Below are 19449 nucleotides of genomic sequence, written 5' to 3'. Positions count from 1 at the left end.
TCTTTGCATTGATCGCTGAGGAAGGCTTTCTCCTTGCTATTCTTTGGAACTCTACATTCAAATGGGTATATCTTTCCTTTTCTCCTTTGCCTTTTGCCTCTCTTTTTTTTCACAGCTATTTGTAAGGCCTCCTCAGACAGCCATTTTTCTTTTTTGCATTTCTTTTTCCTGGGGATGGTCTTGCTCCCTGTGTCCTGTACAATGTCACGAACTTCCATCCATAGTTCATCAGGCACTCTGTCTATCAGATCTAGTCCCTTAAATCTATTTCTCACTTCTACTGTATAGTCACAGGGATTTGATTTAGGTCATACCTGAATGGTCTAGTGGTTTTCCCCACTTTCCTCAAATTAAGTCTGAATTTGGCAATAAAGAGTTCATAATCTGAGCCACAGTCTTAAAGCTTAAAGCTCAACATTCAGAAAACTAAGATCATGGCATCCGGTCCCATCACTTCATGGCAAATAGATGGGGAAGCAATGGAAACAGTGACAGACTTTATTTTCTTGGGCTCCACAATCACTGCGGATGGTGATTGCAGCCATGAAATTAAAAGACGCTTACTCCTTGGAAGGAAAGTTATGACCAACCTATATAGCATATTAAAAAGCAAAGACATTACTTTGCCAACAAAGGTCTGTCTAGTCAAGGCTATGGTTTTTCCAGTGGTCATGTATGGATGTGAGAGTTGGACTATAAAGAAAGTGGAGCGCCAAAGAATTGATACTTTTGAACTGTGGTGTTAGAGAAGACTCTTGAGAGTTCCTTGGACTGCAGGAAGATCCAACCAGTCCATCCTAAAGGAGATCAATCCTGGGTGTTCATTGGAGAGACTGATGTTGAAGCTGAAATTCCAATACTTTGGCCACCTGATGGGGAGAGCTGACTCATTTGAAAAGACCCTGATGCTGGGAAAGATTGAGCACAGGAGGAGAAGGGGATGACAGAGGATGAGATGGTTGGATGGCATCACCAACACAATGGACATGGGTGGACTCCAGGAGTTGGTGATGGACAGGGAGGCCTGGCGTGCTGCGGTTTATGGAGTCACAAAGAGTCAGACATGACTGAGTGACTGAACTGAACTGAGTAGCCTTGGTTATTTTCATGGGGTGTTCAAGGCGTTGTTTATCGGAAGATTTATGGTTTTAGGAAATTAGACGAGTAATAAATATTTCCGGGTGTTGCTCAGAGGTATTTACTCACCAGGATATTGTCTGTGGAATGTCTTTTTATATTTACCTTTGCTTCTAGGAATTGCATTTTTATGGAATTGTTGGTACCCTTTATTGTTCTTTGAATATACACACATACAGCTATCCCCCTATGGGGCCATACTAGTTTCTCAAGAAGAAATATTTCACTAATGAAGATGAGGATAGATGCTTTCATAGTGTTTATGTAGAATCTGTAAGTAGGGGAGGAGGTTTCCTATCTGGTACTATATACTTATCTTCCATTGTTTACCTTTTTTATCCCTTTTCTTCCCCAGTTCTATTCAGTTTGATCTAGATCAAAGAGTGTATTACTAATAGATGACATAGGATAATTAGCAAAATAATCTGTAGTCAGACTATTATAGGCTATCATTATAGGCTTTCTGTAGTTACTTGTCAGAGTCTAATGACCTTAAACATCACTGATAAGGTGTATTCTGAACTTCCTAAGGATGGAGGAAGAAAAGAATTGCATTGAAAAGTTGATTGTAACAGTTTCTTCTGTCTTAGACTGTTAATTGGTGAGAAGGTGGCAGGGAGGAATGCATCAATATTTTCCCAGAATTTACAGCATGAATATTTTCTAAAGTTAATCTCAAAATATAAAAGTCAAAAGAAGACCAACGGGAGAACTTCCTTGAAGTTTTTGCAAAATGGAAGGGGATGGTAGATAGGAAGGAGCCTTAGGGAAGTAAAAGTGAGGCTGAAGGAGAAAACCAGGAGACATGTGGACATTATTAATGAAAATTAATAGGTAGTTAAAAGAGGGAGTAGCTGAGAAGCTTCTGGCATGGGTTAGACAGTCTATAAGTTGACAACATATAATGCTGATTTTCAGCAAATTAGAGGGAAATTCAGACGACTGGGTGCTTCTGTCTCAATAGATTTTTCTCTGTCATAAGATTCTACCTTTCTCTTAAACACTATTTTGTATTCATGCAGTTTTAGTTATATTAATGGGGGAGATGCTGTCTTGTTATATATTAGTTGGTGGGTTGTCAAGGTTAATAGTGACTGAGTGTAATTAAAATCTTTCTGCATTAAGTTACCACTTTTTTCTCTGTCATTTATTTCCATTAATAAACTAAAGCAAGGAGTGTTTGAACTGTGAAAGACCTAATAATTGGTTTCTTTATGATGTTCAGTGTGTTAGCAAAGACCACTGCTACTGCTGCTGCTGCTGCTAAGTCGTGTCCGACTCTGTGTGACCCCATAGATGGCAGCCCACCAGGCTCCCCCGTCCCTGGGATTCTCCAGGCAAGAACACTGGAGTGGGTTGCCATTTCCTTCTCCAATATGTGAAAGTGAAAGTGAACTCAGTCATGTCTGACTCGTAGCGACCCCATGGACTGCAGCCTACCAGGCTCCTCCATCCATGGGATTTTCTAGGCAAGAGTACTGGAGTGGCTTACCGTTGCCTTCTCCGAGCAAAGACCACTAGCTAGGCCTAAATTATATTAGGAATTAGATACACTCTGGTTTATAACTTCATATTTTTTTCCTTTATTTCAGTGCCCATGTTTCATTTCAAGTAAGTTTGGAGGCTTTGGATTTGTTTGTTTAAGTGCTGAATCAACTTTCTCTGAACTTTTGTTTTTCAGTCTTTTGTTTATGGAAGACAAAGTTAAACGGCATGCTTGTAGTCTTAAAGATTAGACCAAGTAGTCATAAGCATCTGACCTTCTCTTTATATTTCATTAACCTACCATACCCACCCCACCCCTGCCACCAATTAACTTCTGTCTTCCGTTCCGTCGCTCAGTCGTGTCCGACTCTTTGCGACCCCGTGGACTGTAGCCTACCAGGCTTCTCCGTCCATGGGATTCTCCAGGCAAGAATACTGGAGTGGGTTACCGTTTCCTTCTCCAGGGGATCTTCCCGACCCAGGGATCGAACCCGGGTCTCCCTCATTGGAGGCAGACGCTTTAACCTCTGAGCCACCAGTTTTCAGTATTCAGCAGTCTTAACTTTAAACTTACATATAGCAGTCCTCTGCACTCAAATCTTTCCACCAGAAGTTTCTCTAACAGCAGAGCAGTGTGGATATATAAAGTGTAAAGGAACTTAATACAAGGGTGGAGTGTATTTGAATTCTTATGGTTTACTTTAAATTTTGTGCACTTGTTTATGTATCTGTATCTCTGTTACTGTAAAGATAATACTTCTTATCAAGTAAAACTGATGCTGCTGAAATATGCCTCAGTCTAAAGGCATCAAGGAAAAGCTCTGGAGAAGGGAAACATCTGAGCTACAGTCTTAAGGATGAGTAGAAGTAAGCAAGCAAAGAGGGGAATGTATTCCTGGCAGAGGGAAGAATATAGCAAAATCTAAGAAATAATACGATCAAACCTGACAATCCTAAAGGAAATCAACTGTAAACATTCATTGCAAGGACTGATGCTGGAGCTCCAATACTTTGGCTACCTGAATGTGTAGCCAACTCGTTGGAAAAGACCCTGATGGTGGGAAAGATTGAAGGCAAAAGGGGAATGGGTGGCAGAGGATGAGATGTTAGGTAGTATCACCAACTCAATGGACATGAATTTTGAACAAACTCTGGGAGGTAGTGGAGGACAAAGGAGCCTGGCATGCCGCAGTCCATGGGGTAACAAAGAATTAGACGCAACTTAGCAGTTGAACACAACAACAAGAGATAAGGTGGCCTAGCTTATTGGAAATAACTAATTTTAGAATAGCAAATTTCATCTGCAGTTGAAGTACATAATCTCTGACACTAAATGTTGTCATTTTCCCAGGGGAAAGAAACTGCTTGTGAGGCGAGCATTGGTCAGGCGGGGTGGAGGAAACTACTTCCAGCTAATGGCAAAAAGTCAGCCTACTGAACAGAATTGTCCTTGCACCTTTAATCATGACATTTTGTAAGAGCAAAACAGGAAAAGTGCTTATAGTACTTTGCAGATCTATCTTAGCATCTAAATGTGTGATGGAATTCTTCATCCTTTTATTTAGATTTTGATGCTGTGTTCTAGTTAGTGAGACCTACGGATTCCTCCCAACACCCCTGTATGACAGCTCCTCGGCCTGCCAAGACAAATGCACATATAAGAACCTCTTGCGATGTCACCTTACTCTTACTCGGTTGTTGTCGTTCAGTCGCTCAGTCGTGTCCGACTCTGTGACCCCATGCACTGCAGCACGCCAGACCTCCCTGTGCTTTACCATCTCCTTGAGCTTGCTCAGATACACGTCCATTGAGTCGGTGATGCCGTCCAAACATCTCATCCTGTGTTGGTCCCCTTCTCCCCCTGCCTTCTACCTTTCGCAGCATCAGGGTCTTTTCCAATGAGTTTGATTTTCACATAAGGTGCCCAAAGTATTGGAGCTTCAGCATCAGCCCTTCCAATGAATATTCAGGGCTGATTTCCTTTAGGACTGACTGGTTTGATCTCCTTGCTGTCCAAGGGACTCTCAAGAGTCTTCTCCAACACCACAGTTCAAAAGCATCAATTCTGCTTTCTTCAAAAGCATTCAGCTCTCTTTATGGTCCAACTCTCACATCTGTACATGACTACTGGAAAAACCACAGCTTTGACTGTATGAACTGTTGTTGGCAAAGTAGTGTCTCTCCTTTTTAGTATTCTATCTAGGTTTGTCATAGCTTTTCTTCCAAGAAGGAAGTGTCTTTTAATTTCACAACTGCAGTCATCTTTCACAGTGATTTTGGAGCCCAAGGAAATAAAGTCTGTCACTGTTTCCATTGTTTCCCCATCTATTTGCCGTGAAGTAATAGGACCAGATGTCATGATCTTAGTTTTTTGAATGTTGAGTTTTAAACCAGCCTTTTCACTTTCCTCTTTCACCTTCATCAAGAGGCTCTTTAGTTCCTCTTCGCTTTCTGCCGTAAGGGTGGTGTCATCTGCATATCTGATGTTACTGATATTTCTCCCAGTAATCTTGATTCTAGCTTGTGCTTCATCCAGCCAGGCATTTCACATGATGTACTCTGCATATAAGTTAAATAAGCAGAGTGACAATATACAGCCTTGATGTACTCCTTTCCCAAGTTTGAACCAGTCCGTTGTTCGTGTCGAGTTCTTACTGTTGCTTCTTGACCTGTATACGGGGGAAATTAGTCCTTAGGACCAAGCACCTCCCCAGTTGACCAAAATGAGTGCCTAGATTGAAATCGTGGTCCAGATAGTATATACATTATCATGCTATGTCATGAGTAGTGTTTACAGTGTTCCTGAGATGGGTGGGGAGGATTGAGGTAAATTAGCCAGTGATGAGCGCTGCTGTCGGCATTCCAGGTATGCGTGTCACGTATAAGCACGTGTGCCTGCCAGCCAAGCCAGATTCCCAAACTATAACTTTCCCACCGGTCCACTTTGCAATTAAGACACATTTTATACCACTTAAGCTATTCTGTGGAAGATTTATCTGCTGACTAAACGCTTTTTCCAAGGTTGAAGGCACCTTAAGCAGTGATGATATTCACTCTTAATGTTTTCTGTGGATGCTGGTTCTCCAGTTCAACCACAGTGTAGGCTTTGACTTGTCTGCCCTCTAGTGGAGATGTGGTTAAATTAACGAGTGTATCCTGGCTTTAAGAAAAATACCTAATTTTTCTCAGTTGGCTTTCCAAATTTTAGTCTCTCTTTTCTTTTTCTTTTTTTAGCCTCTGTTCCCTTAAAGAATTTTTAATTACCACCAAAGCAGCATATTTATAATTTTTCTACTTTCTAAGATTCTGAAAAATTCCCTCCCTGGTTTCCTCCTAGGATCAGGTCTAGACTGCCGCTCTCTGCTCTTTGCAGCTTACCTCAAGGCAAGCCCTGGGTTTCAGCTCAGCCGGTCAGCTGACCAGCAGCCCAGTGTGCCAAGCATACTCCCCCTGTTTGTTCCTCTTGTGCCAGTCTCAAGTGCTCTGTCAGCCTCTGTGCCTCTTCAGACATTCCTCTTCCCTCAAGATTGGACTCAGAGCTCACTTGTTCCCATGAACCCTGGACCCGTGGAGATAGCACACTTTCTAAACTCCAGTGACATGTATTTCCTGTGCCATACATTTCCACTGTACTTGTTGCATCATTGTTTCCAATATAACAGCCTTATTGCTTCAGGCAGATAAACTCCAGCATAGTATTATCTCATATTTCTTTGTATCTCTGATGGACTCTAGCTGCTCTGAATGAATTAGTTTATTACTTATTGTTATGCAGGAGACCCTGGTTCGATTCCTGGGTCTGGAAGATCCACTGGAGAAGGGATAGGCTACGCACTCCAGTAATCTTGGGCTTCCCTTGTGGCTCAGCTGGTAAAGAATCCGCCTGCAATGTGGGAGACCTGGGTTCGATCCCTGGGTTGCGAAGATCTCCTGGAGAAGGGAAAGGCTACCCACTCCAGTATTCCAGCCTGGAGAATTCCATGGACTGAATTCCATAGTCCATGGGGTTGCAAAGAGTAGGACACGACTGAGCAACTTTCACTACTATTATATTCAAAGATGCTGAGTAACGTGACTCTATCTTTTCCCCTGTTGATGGCTTAGAATGATGTCTAGATTTAAATATAAATATTAACAAAATAGCAATATATTTCCCCCTAATCAAAACTGACAGCAGTACATCTGTTTTAAATATTCTATTTTCTTTTTGGTCAGAACCATTAACAGTATTTATCAACTCCTTATTTTGGAAATGATTAGAAATTTGAAAACAATCATGCTTGTTTAGTTTAGTAATGTTTGATAAGTAATCAGTGTTTCATTACTCTTCTGCTTTTGTTCTTTGACCTTATTTCTGAATAATGTTTCAACTGAATAACTTTGGTTGATCATAGTTTAATTCTTTATGTCCATAAACAATTTAAAGGTTTAATATAAAAAGACTCTTCATAAGTGGATTTTATGTAGCTTCCCTGGGTGTTATCAATGCCTTTTATAGTTTAAATTCCTTGTGGAGGAATGGTAATCTTGTGTAACAGATGACTAGTAATAAGAGCAGAAGGTAAGCCAAGCAATTGGGGTATAGCTAGCAGCACACACAAATAAGAGAACAGATTATAGAGGCACTGCCTCCAAGGTGAAGCCAAGATCAGAGTCAAGAATTTTAAACCAAAGTTTAGAGAGCAGAGGAGATGTTAAAGTGGTATTCAGAATATTTAGCAACTAGTATGGCATAGCTATCAACCAATCAGAATAGGCAGGAGTCAGACCTGGAGGTCCTCCACGTTGTCTGTCACTAATCTGATTGTTGAAAAGCTATGACAAACCTAGACAGCATATTAAAAAACAAAGACATTGCTTTGCCAACAAAGATCTGTATAGTCAAAGCTGTGGTTTTTCCACTAGTCATGTATGGATGTGAGAGTCGGACCATGAGAACTGGACCATAAAGAAAGCTGAGCACCAAAGAATTGATGCTTTTGAACTGTGATGTTGGAGAAGACTCTTGAGTGTCCCTTGGACTGCTGGGAGATCAAACCAGTCAATCCTAAAGGAAATCGGTCCTGAATATTCATTGGAAGGGCTGATGCTGAAGCTGAAGCTCCAATACTTTGGCCACCTGATGCAAAGAAATGACTCATTAGAAAAGACGCTGGTGCTGGGAAAGATTGAAGGCGGGAGGAGAAGGGGATGACAGAGGATGAGATGGTTTGATGGCATCCCCGTCTCAATGAACATGAGTTTAAGCAAGCTCTGGGAGTTGGTAATGAACAGGGAAGCCTGGTGTGCTGCCGTGCATGGGGTCGCAAAGAGTCAGACATGACTGAGCGACTGAACTGAATTGAATCTGATTGTTGCTGGATCATGAAACAATCAGAGGAGCTCTAGGCAGCTACTGTTTACCATTCGGTATTTCAGCGTGTAAGCAATTAGTACAGTTGTACCACTATGTCCTGGCTGAACATAAGACCATATGCCCATATTGAGACCTCAGGCTACAGTGAAGGAAATGGACCAAATATGAGGTCTTCAAAGAGTGGGATGTGAAATTTCACTTTAATAGTAGGAAGCAGAATCTGGACAGGGAGATAAAGACAAGGTCTAAGACCCCTGTTGGTGTACCTGGCATATTCCTGTCATGCAAGAAGAGCAGTTTGTTCTGATAGAAGGCTTATTTGTCCTTCCCAAACAGAATCGTGACTCTGCTGCTTACTCTTAGGTTACTTTGAGCAAATTTTCTCACTTCCATGCGGCAGTTTCTTCAGCTGAAAAGTAAGTGTTAATCATGCCTGTACTGCATTTACCCTAGGTTGCTTCAAATGAGATAATAGTCATGAAAAGAGTTTAAATTATGGAGCAGCACAGAGACAGAGTCTTATCTTATGATGGATGCTGCTTGCTCTCTACCCCGTGTTTAAGCACTCCTCTTGGATTGACAAACCAAGGATATGACCAATAATTTAATGGAGATGAGGCACATGATATACTGAGTTAACCTAAGGTGGAGGCCTAATTTTGCCACTTACTGGTTACCATACCTTGAGCAATACTTATTATTTCATCTAGTATCCTCTGAGCATCTTCTGTGTGACTGCCACTCTGCAAATGTAGTTCTGCCCTTACAGAGCTTACGATCTAGGATGGGAGCCATAGAACTTTCAGGAGAGCTGAATTCCTGTCATCACTGGTCTCCTGGCACCTGGCATGGCACAGTTACCTGGAGAGAGTAGTAGCTTTGTGTACCCTGAACTTTTGATATTTTTCCAAACCTTTAAGACAAATGTTTTCAATCTAAACTGCTTGTCAGTTATCAAGAGCTTTGAAAATATGCAGATCCTAGGGCCCCATACCTCATGGTGGGCTGGTACATGTTCAAAAACGTGTTTCCTGGGTAAGGGCTGCTTTGTAGCATTTGCTGATATTCCTAGTAAAAAAAAAAAAAAAAAAGTCCCACCATAGCCAATTTCAAGCTACCACCTGACCTGCCTCTTGAGAAACCTATATGCAGGTCAGGAAGCAACAGTTAGAACTGGACATGGAACAACAGACTGGTTCCAAATAGGAAAAGGAGTACGTCAAGGTTGTATATTGTCACCCTGCTTATTTAACTTATATGCAGAGTATATCATGAGGAACGCTAGGCTGGAAGAGGCACAAGCTGGAATCAAGATTGCTGGGAGAAATATCAATAACCTCAGATATGCAGATGACACCACCCTTATGGCAGAAAGTGAAGAGGAACTCAAAGGCCTATTGATGAAAGTGAAAGAAGAGAGTGAAAAGGTTGGCTTGAAGCTTAAGATTCAGAAAACGAAGATCATGGCATCTGGTCCCATCACTTCTTGGGAAATAGATGGGGAAACAGTCGAAACAGTGTCAGACTTTATTTTTTGGGCTCCAAAATCACTGCGGATGCTGATTGCAGCCATGAAATTAAAAGACGCTTACTCCTTGGAAGGAAAGTTATGACCAGCCTAGACAGCATATTAAAAAGCAGAGACATTACTTTGCCAACCAAGGTCCGTCTAGTCAAGGCTATGGTTTTTCCCGTGGTCATGTGAGAGTTGGACTGTGAAGAAAGCTGATCGCCGAAGAATTGATGCTTTTGAACTGTGGTGCTGGAGAAGACTCTTGAGAGTCCCTTGGACTGCAAGGAGATCCAACCAGTCCATTCTAGAGGAGATCAATCCTGGGTGTTCATTGGAAGTACTTATGCTAAAGCTGAAACTCCAATACTTTGGCCACCTCATGCGACGAGTTGACTCACTGGAAAAGACTCTGATGCTGGGAGCGATTGGGGGTAGGAGGAGACGGGGACGACAGAGAATGAGATGGCTGGATGGCATTACCGACTCTGTGGACATGAGTTTGAGTGAACTCCGGGAGTTGGTGATGGACAGGGAGGCCTGGCGTGCTGTGGTTCATGGGGGTCGCAAAGAGTCGGACACGACTGAGCAACTGAACTGAACTGAACTGAATGTGAGTCTCATAAGATCCCTAAATATCTTAACAGTTGGCTCCAGTACACCACTGGCTTCACCTCAGGGCTAAAGAATAAAAGTCTGTAGGCGTGAGGCCAGGAGATTTGTGTTATTGAAAAAGTTCTGAATGGAGCCAGAGTTAAGGACCAGTGACCTGTGACGTTTCCATATTGCATGCTTATCAAATGTGACAGGTTCAGAACATGATAAGACTTGTTGCTTTTTCAAACCAAGTAGCCTCAAGGAGTTGGATCTCTGTGATAGAAAAAACAGTCTAGCTACTCTGAAATTATGGCAAGCGGGGGGTGCAGGTGGGGTTAATTTGCATGTATTAAACAAAAAATTTAAGTAGAATAAGGATTATAAACAAAAGGCATCCAGTAACAGCTCCACACCCAGAGCTCGGGTTTTCTAGTGGGCAGTGAGTGACTGTACTGTGATACCTCTTCAACTAGCTGTTGACCAAAGACTTGGTGTTCTTCAAAAGCAAAGTTACATCAGCCGAATTCTAATCAAGCTGGCTTTCTTATCACTAAGGAAGTACCTCATTAACCTTTCCAACTGTGATTCATACATATTTGTATTTGAAAGGAATTCAAAGGAAATACTTGAGGTATAGTAGGTGTCTGACAGAGGTTTTCTATTGCTTGAAATCATGGGCAATAAAGTTTATTTATAGCTTCTTAAAACCTGTCATAATGACAGCATAGTGTGGCTTTGATTTCAGAAATAAGGATTGCACTGTATTCTGGTTTCCTTATTTTTACTTTAATGTGCCTTACATCTCCCTGAAATATGACTAATTTGAATCTCTGTTTTGGATCTTAATCCCAGCAAATATCACACATCTCAATTTAAACAATTTTAAAACAAAGTCATCTTATATTGGGACTGCTGATTTGATGAGGTTTGAGCTCCTTACAAACCAGCTTCTCAGATGTAAGTGCCCAGGTTATTCATTCTGGTCCTGGACAGTAGTGTGTGTGTGTGTGTGTATGTGTGTGGATGGCCATACTTTCAGGTCCTTTTCTTATCTTCAGAGAGGACACTTCGTTATATACACCAGACTATAAAATTATCCATATGGCCTTCCATGCATCTTGTACTGAATAAGAATCATCTTCTTTATTCTCTTCTGTGCTGGATATTTCTGTGGCCCTAGTCTTTAGAAGTTCTACTTCATTAACTCTTTAACTGCCTTTTTCCTGTCTTGTTCATTTTACCTACATACTTACTCGCTAGTCATCGGTATTGAGAGGGTTGATTAAAGATGACTATGAAGTCTTTGCTCTTTCCCTCACTGAGAGATACAGTTTAATTCCCCTCCCCTTGAATCTGGACTGCTGCTGCTGCTGCTAAATCGCTTCAGTCGTGTCCGACTCTTGTGCAACCCCATGGACGGCAGCCCACCAGGCTCCCTTGTCCCTGGGATTCTCCAGGCAAGAACACTGGAGTGGGTTGCCATTTCCTTCTCCAATGCATGAAAGTGAAAAGTGAAAGTGAAGTCGCTCAGCCACAACCCCATGGACTACAGCCCACCTGGCTCCTCCATCCATGGGATTTTCCAGGCAAGAGTACTGGAGTGGGGTGCCATTGCTAGACCTCTTTAATACACCAGCAAAGTATGGCAGAAGTGACACTGTGCCAGCTCTGTGCCTAGCCTCCTGGAGTCCTAAGTCCCCATGCGAATAGACCAACCCTGAGGCCCTAATGGACTTTGAGAAGACCCAATCCATAGGCATTCTAGTTGACTGTCCAGTTGAGCCCAGCTTAAGTCCTCCAGGCTAAGATGTCAGGCATATGCATGAAACTGCTTGGACTCTCACTTAGCCCATCTTCCAGTTAAATACCACCAGAGTAGCACTGAGTGACCTTTATTGGTACTATATTGAGCAGAAGAATCACCTAGCTAAATACTGCTTGAAGTTCTGACCCATGAAATATAATAAATTAGTTATAAAGCATTAGATAACCCAAACATGATTCCATCCCCATTTTCTTTCTCTCTTGTTTCTTAGAGAGAATCTAAGCCTTCTCTTACCAGTAACCAAGTGGCAATATGGTGCCCTATTTCCTCCTCAAGCCTGTATCCTTCACATTTGCTTCTTTCAAAAGCCAGAAGCAGGATTTTCCTGATTTCAAAGCTCATGTCCACTCTTAGAAAGACTACTAGATTATTTTTTCCTGTCTGACAGATACCCTCAGTTTTTTCCCAGGGACAGAAGTGACTGATGGATAATCTGAAGTCCAGTTAATGAATAATCCACAACCACTTTTTGTGACTCTAGGACTGTTATCTTAATATTCTACCCTTATGGACTCGTAACATCAGTATTACCTGATAGCCTTAACCTCTAGTACCCATCCTTTTGTTCCAGGAATTCACAGCTGCTCACCATTCCCTACACGTCCAGACTCTTATTCTTTCTGTTCCTTTTGCCAACTCTTCTGCCTGAAATACTCTTCCTTCTATTTTCCATCTAACACAAACCCACTAATTCAAGCCTAGCCTGAAAATTAACTTCTGTGAAGCATATCCAAGCCCCAGTTAGTCATTTCCTCCTCTGTTGTTTCTAGAACACTTTGTATATCCTCTGCTGTAAGCCAAATGACATATAATTTTTGGCTTATGGAACTGTCTCCCCTACTACAATATGAACTATCCAAGGAAAAGGGCGATTCTGCTTACTTTTAATTCCTGGTGCCTAGTACCTAACACATCATAGGTGGTCAATTAATGTGGAATGAATGAATGAATATGTAAATGAGAGCAAGTGAAGGATTCTCTCTGCTTAACCAAAGGAAAAGCCTAAGGTATTACTTCCAGATCTTCATCACAGACTAACTCCTAAGCAACAAAAACTGTTCTATTAACCAGCCAAGGGTAAAACATAGCTGGCATAGTCCTTACTAGCTAAGAATGCACAGCCAATTAGCTCTGCGTTTGCATGGTTTTAGTTCACTGCTCCAATCATGCATTCATTCCCCTCTTTATCGAGTTCCATGTGCACATAGGGCATTGTGCTAAACACAGGGTGAGAGGCGAAGGGAAGATAGGGCAGATTACAGTTTGATAGTGGAATGTAAAACAAGAGCCCAGCGGTAACCCAGAGACAGATCTCAGCAGTGCCATAGGAAGCATGCACAGTAACTGTCAGGTTTGGAGGGAGGCAGACAGCCTCTCAGTAAGATGAAAACAGAAGCATCATGAACTACTGACTTTTAAAGCCAGCTTTTAAGGTTGCAGAAAGATCTAGGAGGGTGGGGAAGGGCCTTCCACGATGATGAAATAACATGGACCTTTGAAAAATGATGAATGAATACACTTGGATTGGAGTGTAAAGAATTTTGGTATGGACAATGTAAAGAATTTTGGACCATAAAGGTTGGGAACCTGGTGTCTTTCAAGGCTAGCAGCACTTCCAGCCTATTTCTCAACAAATATGACTTAGATGCTTATGTTCTTTTTCAAACATCTTTTACTTAAGTGACCTACTTTTGTGTTCAGGTATTAAGAAGGTTAATAAGACTATATTAACTTATATTCATACTTAATGGTTCCTGAATACCCTAAAATTATGTATTATATTTTAATTGAAATATAGTTTATATACAGCATTATATTAGTTTCAAGTGTACCACATAGTGATTCAGTATTTTTATAGATTACACTTCATTTACAGTTATTACAAAATAATGGCTATATTTCCCTGTGCTGTCCAATATATTCTTTTTATTCATTATACACAGTACTTTGTATCTCTTAATCCCATACATCTATCTTGCCCACTCCATTCCCTCTCTCTCCACTGGTAACCACCAGTTTGTTTTCTATATCTATGAGTCTGTTTCTGTTCTGTTCTAAGCATTCATTTATTTTTTTTAGGTTCCACATGTAGATGATAACATGAAGTATTTGGCTTTCTCTAACTTATTTCACTGAACATAATACCCTCCAGGTCCATTCATGCTATTGCAAATGGCAGAATTTCATTCTTTTTTATGGCTGAGCATGGACAGAGGAGCCTGGCGGGTTACAGTCCATGGGGTCACAAAGAGTCAGACACAACTTAGCAAGTAAACAACAACAGTATTCCATTTATTCCATTATGCACACACACACATATGGCACATCTTCATCCATTCATCTGTTGATGGAAACTTAGGTTGCATCCATATATTGGCTATTATAAATAATGCTTCTGTGGACATTGGGGTGCATGTATCTTTTTGAATTAGTGTTTTCTGAATATCCTAAAATGCATATTCAGAATCTCACACCATATTGTTTATAGGTTAATTTTTTCTTTAGAACATCAGGAAGAAATTGTATACTTAACAATAGTACTCTGGAATATTTTCTAAAAAGTCAACAAACTTGTGTTTAATCATTTAGTTATTTCGTTCTCCTTACACATCAAAAATGATTCTATCTACTTAGAAGAACTGACAGTTATATCTACACTTTTCTCCTGGTGTTTTCTAATGTTTTGAGCACACTATTTGCATTTTTTTCTTTTCTTTTTTTTTTTTACCAACAATATGTCAAGTCATTTGACAAGATAGGTGGTTCTATATGGTCTGGTGTATGCACTTGTTACAATAGAATGGTAAGCTGTCTCCCTTTAGCTACTGTTTAACTGCCAGCATTCAAGGTAACTGTGTTACCTGATCATTAACCTTGCTGAATAAGCAGTGTTGAATCTTTGTATTTTGGGCAGTGAATTCCATTGAAATAAGCATAATTGAACATTTTCTTCATTCACAAAAAAAATTCCATTTTACCTTGCCTTGACATACTGAGTTTTTTTTTCCTAAGCCTCTTTTTCCAAGTAAGATGAAAGGGAAGCAAATAACTCATTGGCCTGACTATTGTAAAATTATCTAAAAAAGAAAAAAAAAGTCACTTGAGGATCTTGTGTTAGAAACACTGTTCTGGCTTACTTTTTTTCTGTGCAAAAGGAATTTTCCATGCTTTTGGCACTAAAGTGTAGACATCATAGAAGAAAGATGACAAAAGATATTGTTTTATTATAATCCTTGAGAAAAGTTACACTTTCTTCTGCAGTTCCCTTCCCACCCCCTGTCTTGAGGTTGAGCTACCAAAGGCAGATTTTTAGTTTAGAGGCAGCTATTTATAGCAGAAATATAGGCCTGAGTTCAAATTGTGACTCCCATCAGTTATTGGCTTTGTGACATTTAGCAAGCCCCACGGTGTTGTGGTACACATTAAATAAAACAATGTATAAGTTATCTGGCCTGTAGTGGTATTAAATAAATGTCACTTCACCTCTGTAGATGTAACTGGTTTTGGCTCTTTGCACCCTCCAAGGAAGCATAGTTCCCTTAGGCTCCAAAATCTAACATTTGTATTTGCTTACGAGTCTTTTCATTTTCATTCACGCAGACTTTCCAGGTTCTGACTATTGACTCTGGAGACGATTGGTTCTTTTAAACACTGTTCTTCACTTCCTGAAAGGCATCTTTCTAAACCTAAAACTTCCCCTATAGGCAGAGTGTAATATACCATGACACTCTCCCTGTCCTCCCTCTGAGGGTAAGATCTTTGCTGTCTCCTGCTGTTTGTACAAGATAATGGGCATACCTGAAATCAATAATGAAAATAAAATGAGAATAAAAGCTGTAGAGCTGGCAGTAAAAAAAAAAAAATAAAAGCTGTAGAGCTGGCCGTTTCTCCCCACGAATGGAGGCAGGATGATGTAGAAGTAATGGGGTGGTTCCATAAACTGAAAATGTGGGTGACTTACCAGAAGACAATACTCATATTGTTTGAGTTATTTTTCTCCTATTTTTGTGTTTGCCAAATAGGGCAAAAGTGACCAGAGTGCAAATATAAAATGTCAGAGAGGAAATTTAAAGACAAAGTTAGCACCTCAATATCATTCTCTCATCTTTTCGCACGCTTTTTCTTCATGTTGCTATTCTTGTCTCCATGAAGATCTATATAATATCTTAACATATAATAATCCCTAACCTAGGTCACGGAGAAGGCAATGGCAAGCCACTCCAGTACTCTTGCTTAGAAAATCCCACGGACAGAGGAGCCTGGTAGGCTGCAGTCCATGGGGTCGCGAAGAGTTGGACGCAACTGAGCGACTTCACTTTCACTTTTCACTTTCACACATTGAAGAAGGAAATGGCAACCCACTCCAGTGTTCTTGCCTGGAGAATCCCAGGGACGGGGAAGCCTGGTGGGCTGCCGTCTAATCACACAGAGTCGGACACGACTGAAGTGACTTAGCAGCAGCAGCAGCAACCTAGGTCAGGGTGAATGATATCCTTTTTCAGTGTGTTGGGAGGCAGTATTTTATCAGTTTTAATTTTAGCTTACCACATGAGTTTCCTTGAGCAACTTCTTTCCTTTTTGTGAATTTCAGTTTCTATAAAATATTTATATTTCATTGAGCCTAAATTGCTGTAAGTATAACACCTCAATTATTTGATGTGCCACTATAAAAAATAAATATTGCAATTAAATGATGATTCAGTGCTTTTTAGTTGCATTGATTGTAGATTTATGTGTATGTGCTAGGAGGGATTGGGGGTGGGAGGAGACGGGGACGACAGAGAATGAGATGGCTGGATGGCATCACCGATTTGATGGACATGAGTTTGAGTGAACTCCGGGAGTTGGTGATGGACAGGGAGGCCTGGTGTGCTGTGATTCATGGGGTCGCAAAGAGTCAGACACGACTGAGCGACTGAACTGAACTGAGGGTACGATCAGCGTTCTCAGTTTATAAGTAATAAGTTGGACAATGTACTTAAAAGTATTGAGCAAGGCACCAGGAATGTTTTAAATAAATATTCAGTAAATAATAGTTCATTAAGGTGATGATGATGTGATCAAGAGAACTTTTCAAAATGGTGTTCGTTATTTAGGTGGTTTTTTGGGTATCAGAATCGTTAATAGGTCACCTTGATGAGATTTGTTGGTGAAAGTCAGAATGCCCACTCATTTTAATTGAAAGTAACAGTAACATAACATCTCTAGTTAGTTTTCAGAGGTATTATTTTCATTATGAATACTTTGTTATTAAAAAATTTGTAGGCTATTGTTAAAGTTACCTCCAGGAGTACATTCTGTTGATATATATTATATCAACCCAGTGGGTTGGTTGAAGTCACTTTTTATGGAGAGAATTTAGTTTAAGTACACACCATCAATGAGATACTACCTACATGTAAAGCTTAATAAAATTGCATTCATTGTTGGTATTATGATATGAGACCTCAGATTTTAAGTAATTTTTTTCTCATTTTCCTCTCTCTACAGGAGGCAGACAGTGGGGAGGAGGAATGCCGATCACAGCCCAGGAGGTATGTTTGTTCATTACATTCTGTAGCATTTCTGTAGTGGTGTTTTTTCTCTAATTCTTTCTCAGTCTTGTCAGATTAGTTTGTCCTGGTTTTCCAAGATGCTTAGTTGGTGTCTCAAAATGGAATTGCTTTAAGAATCCCGTTACTGACTCAGATTTTAAGTGGTGGACTGCATTATGTTGTACACATGAAACTAATGTAATTATCATATGTCAAGTATACCTCAATATATAAATTAACTAACTTAATTAAATAGTAGATTTCTCTTTTTTATTTTTTTAACCAGAAAAGCCAGTATTGGCCTAGCTTTGACCCAAGTCTGTAAACCTGTCTTAGGTAATCAAAAAACAAATTTTCCTTACCTAACTGAAGAACATTTCAGCCTTCAGTTTTGTCCTTAGGTTTGTCATTCATTTTGACAGGTTTTGGCGGTTTTTTACAGATTGGTTAATACAAGGGATATACTAATTTGCTTGTGTGTGTGTGCTCAATTGGTTCCGTCATGTCTGACTCTTTGCAACCCTATGGACTATAGCCCGACAGGTTCCTCTGTCCAGGGAATTCACTAGGCAGTTGGAGTGGGTTGCCATGCCCTCCTCCACTAAGTAACTTACCCAGTGTTTTAAAATACAGTGAAACTTTTTTCCTTCCTCTCATGGAATAGTGAGCATGTTATAAGGATACCAATACTTGCTGTCATTAAAGGAAAAGAATTATGAGAGATATCTAGGATGTATATAATAACATTTCTGTTATCTTCTTTAAAATGCTTTTAATGGTTATGTTAAAGATTTAATAATAGTTCACTGAAATCCTTAAAAATTTGAAAGTCTGTATCACTGTCAATGTTGTAATGCAACAAACTATTTTTATATGATATTTTGGTTTCTCAAGATTGCATAGAATTCTACTTTCTTTCTTGTTAGAAGTACATTATTATACTGTGACTCAATAGAGTATATCTTTTGTATGAAATAAATACCTTTTAAAAATATTTGTTTAAATGTCTGTGAAATAAAAAAAAATTTTTTTAGTCAATTCACTTGAGTACGTTATGCTAAGTGAAAAAAATCCAGTCCCAAAAGGACACATACCGTATGATTCCACCTATATGAGATACTTAAGGTAGTCAGATTCTCAGATATGAAAAGTAGAATATTGGTTGCCAGGGTCTGGTGGAGGATGGATGAGGAATTATTGCTTAATGGGTAAAAGTTTCATTTTTGGAACAGAAAAAGTTCTTGAGATGGATGGTAGTGTTAGTTGCACAACAGTGTGAATTACTTAATCCTCTGTACATTTAAAAATAGTTAAGAAGGCAAATTCTATGTTATATGTAGTTTACTATATTTAAAAAATAAATGATCTATTCATGCCCACTAGGTTCTTTTTATAATAGCTAATTCTGGTGATATGTTATCTTTTGGAGAAGATATCGCATAAAAATATCATAACACAGTTATAGAACTGAAAATCAGGTTATGTATTATTACCTTTTTGGTAAAAATATAAATGGATGAAATTCAGTTCCAGTCTTTCCTTTTGCATATTTATGAACTCATTGCTTTTCGTCTTCTTATGTCCTGACCCACTTTGCTGACTGGAGAATAAACAAAGCCATGTAACATGCCAATATTCAGCCATTTTGACATACAAATGGCTGTCTCATGAGTCAGCCTAATAAAACTTCAAGGTAATAAATGTTCTCAGTTGTGTCTGACTCTTTGTGACCCTGTGGACTGTAGCCCGCCAGGTTTCCCTGTCCATAGGATTTACCAGGCAAGAATACCAGAGTGGGGTGCCATGCCCTCCTCCAGGGGATCTTCCCAATGCAGAGATCAAACCTGTGTCTCCTGCATTGCAGGCAGATTCTTTTCCACTGGGACTTCCCTGGTGGCTCAGAAGGTAAAGCATCTGCCTGCAGTGCAGGAAACCCAGGTTTGATCCCTGGGTCGGGAAGATCCCCTGGAGAAGGAAATGGTAACCCACTCCAGTACTCTTGCCT

At 40.1% G+C, this 19449-nt stretch overlaps 1 protein-coding gene across 3 annotated transcripts in view; it reads left to right on the top strand.

The window, feature by feature from the left end:
- The window catches only part of SSH2 (slingshot protein phosphatase 2), a 252391-nt gene that overhangs the window by 98841 nt on the left and 134101 nt on the right, over window positions 1-19449 (top strand). For all 3 annotated transcript variants that reach the window (XM_055402670.2, XM_088828748.1, XM_055402643.2), the window contains one exon: window positions 17401-17444. In XM_055402670.2, coding sequence (XP_055258645.2) covers window positions 17401-17444 — 44 coding nt within the window. The remainder of the gene's footprint in view (window positions 1-17400; window positions 17445-19449) is intronic.

The sequence above is a fragment of the Moschus berezovskii genome, chromosome 20 (assembly GCF_049115385.1).
Source record: "Moschus berezovskii isolate FMDL1 chromosome 20, NW_MosBer_1.0, whole genome shotgun sequence".
NCBI classification, from domain to species: Eukaryota; Metazoa; Chordata; class Mammalia; order Artiodactyla; family Moschidae; genus Moschus; species Moschus berezovskii.
Note: the sequence above shows the minus strand (reverse complement) of the source record. Positions and strands in the feature narration are given on the sequence as shown.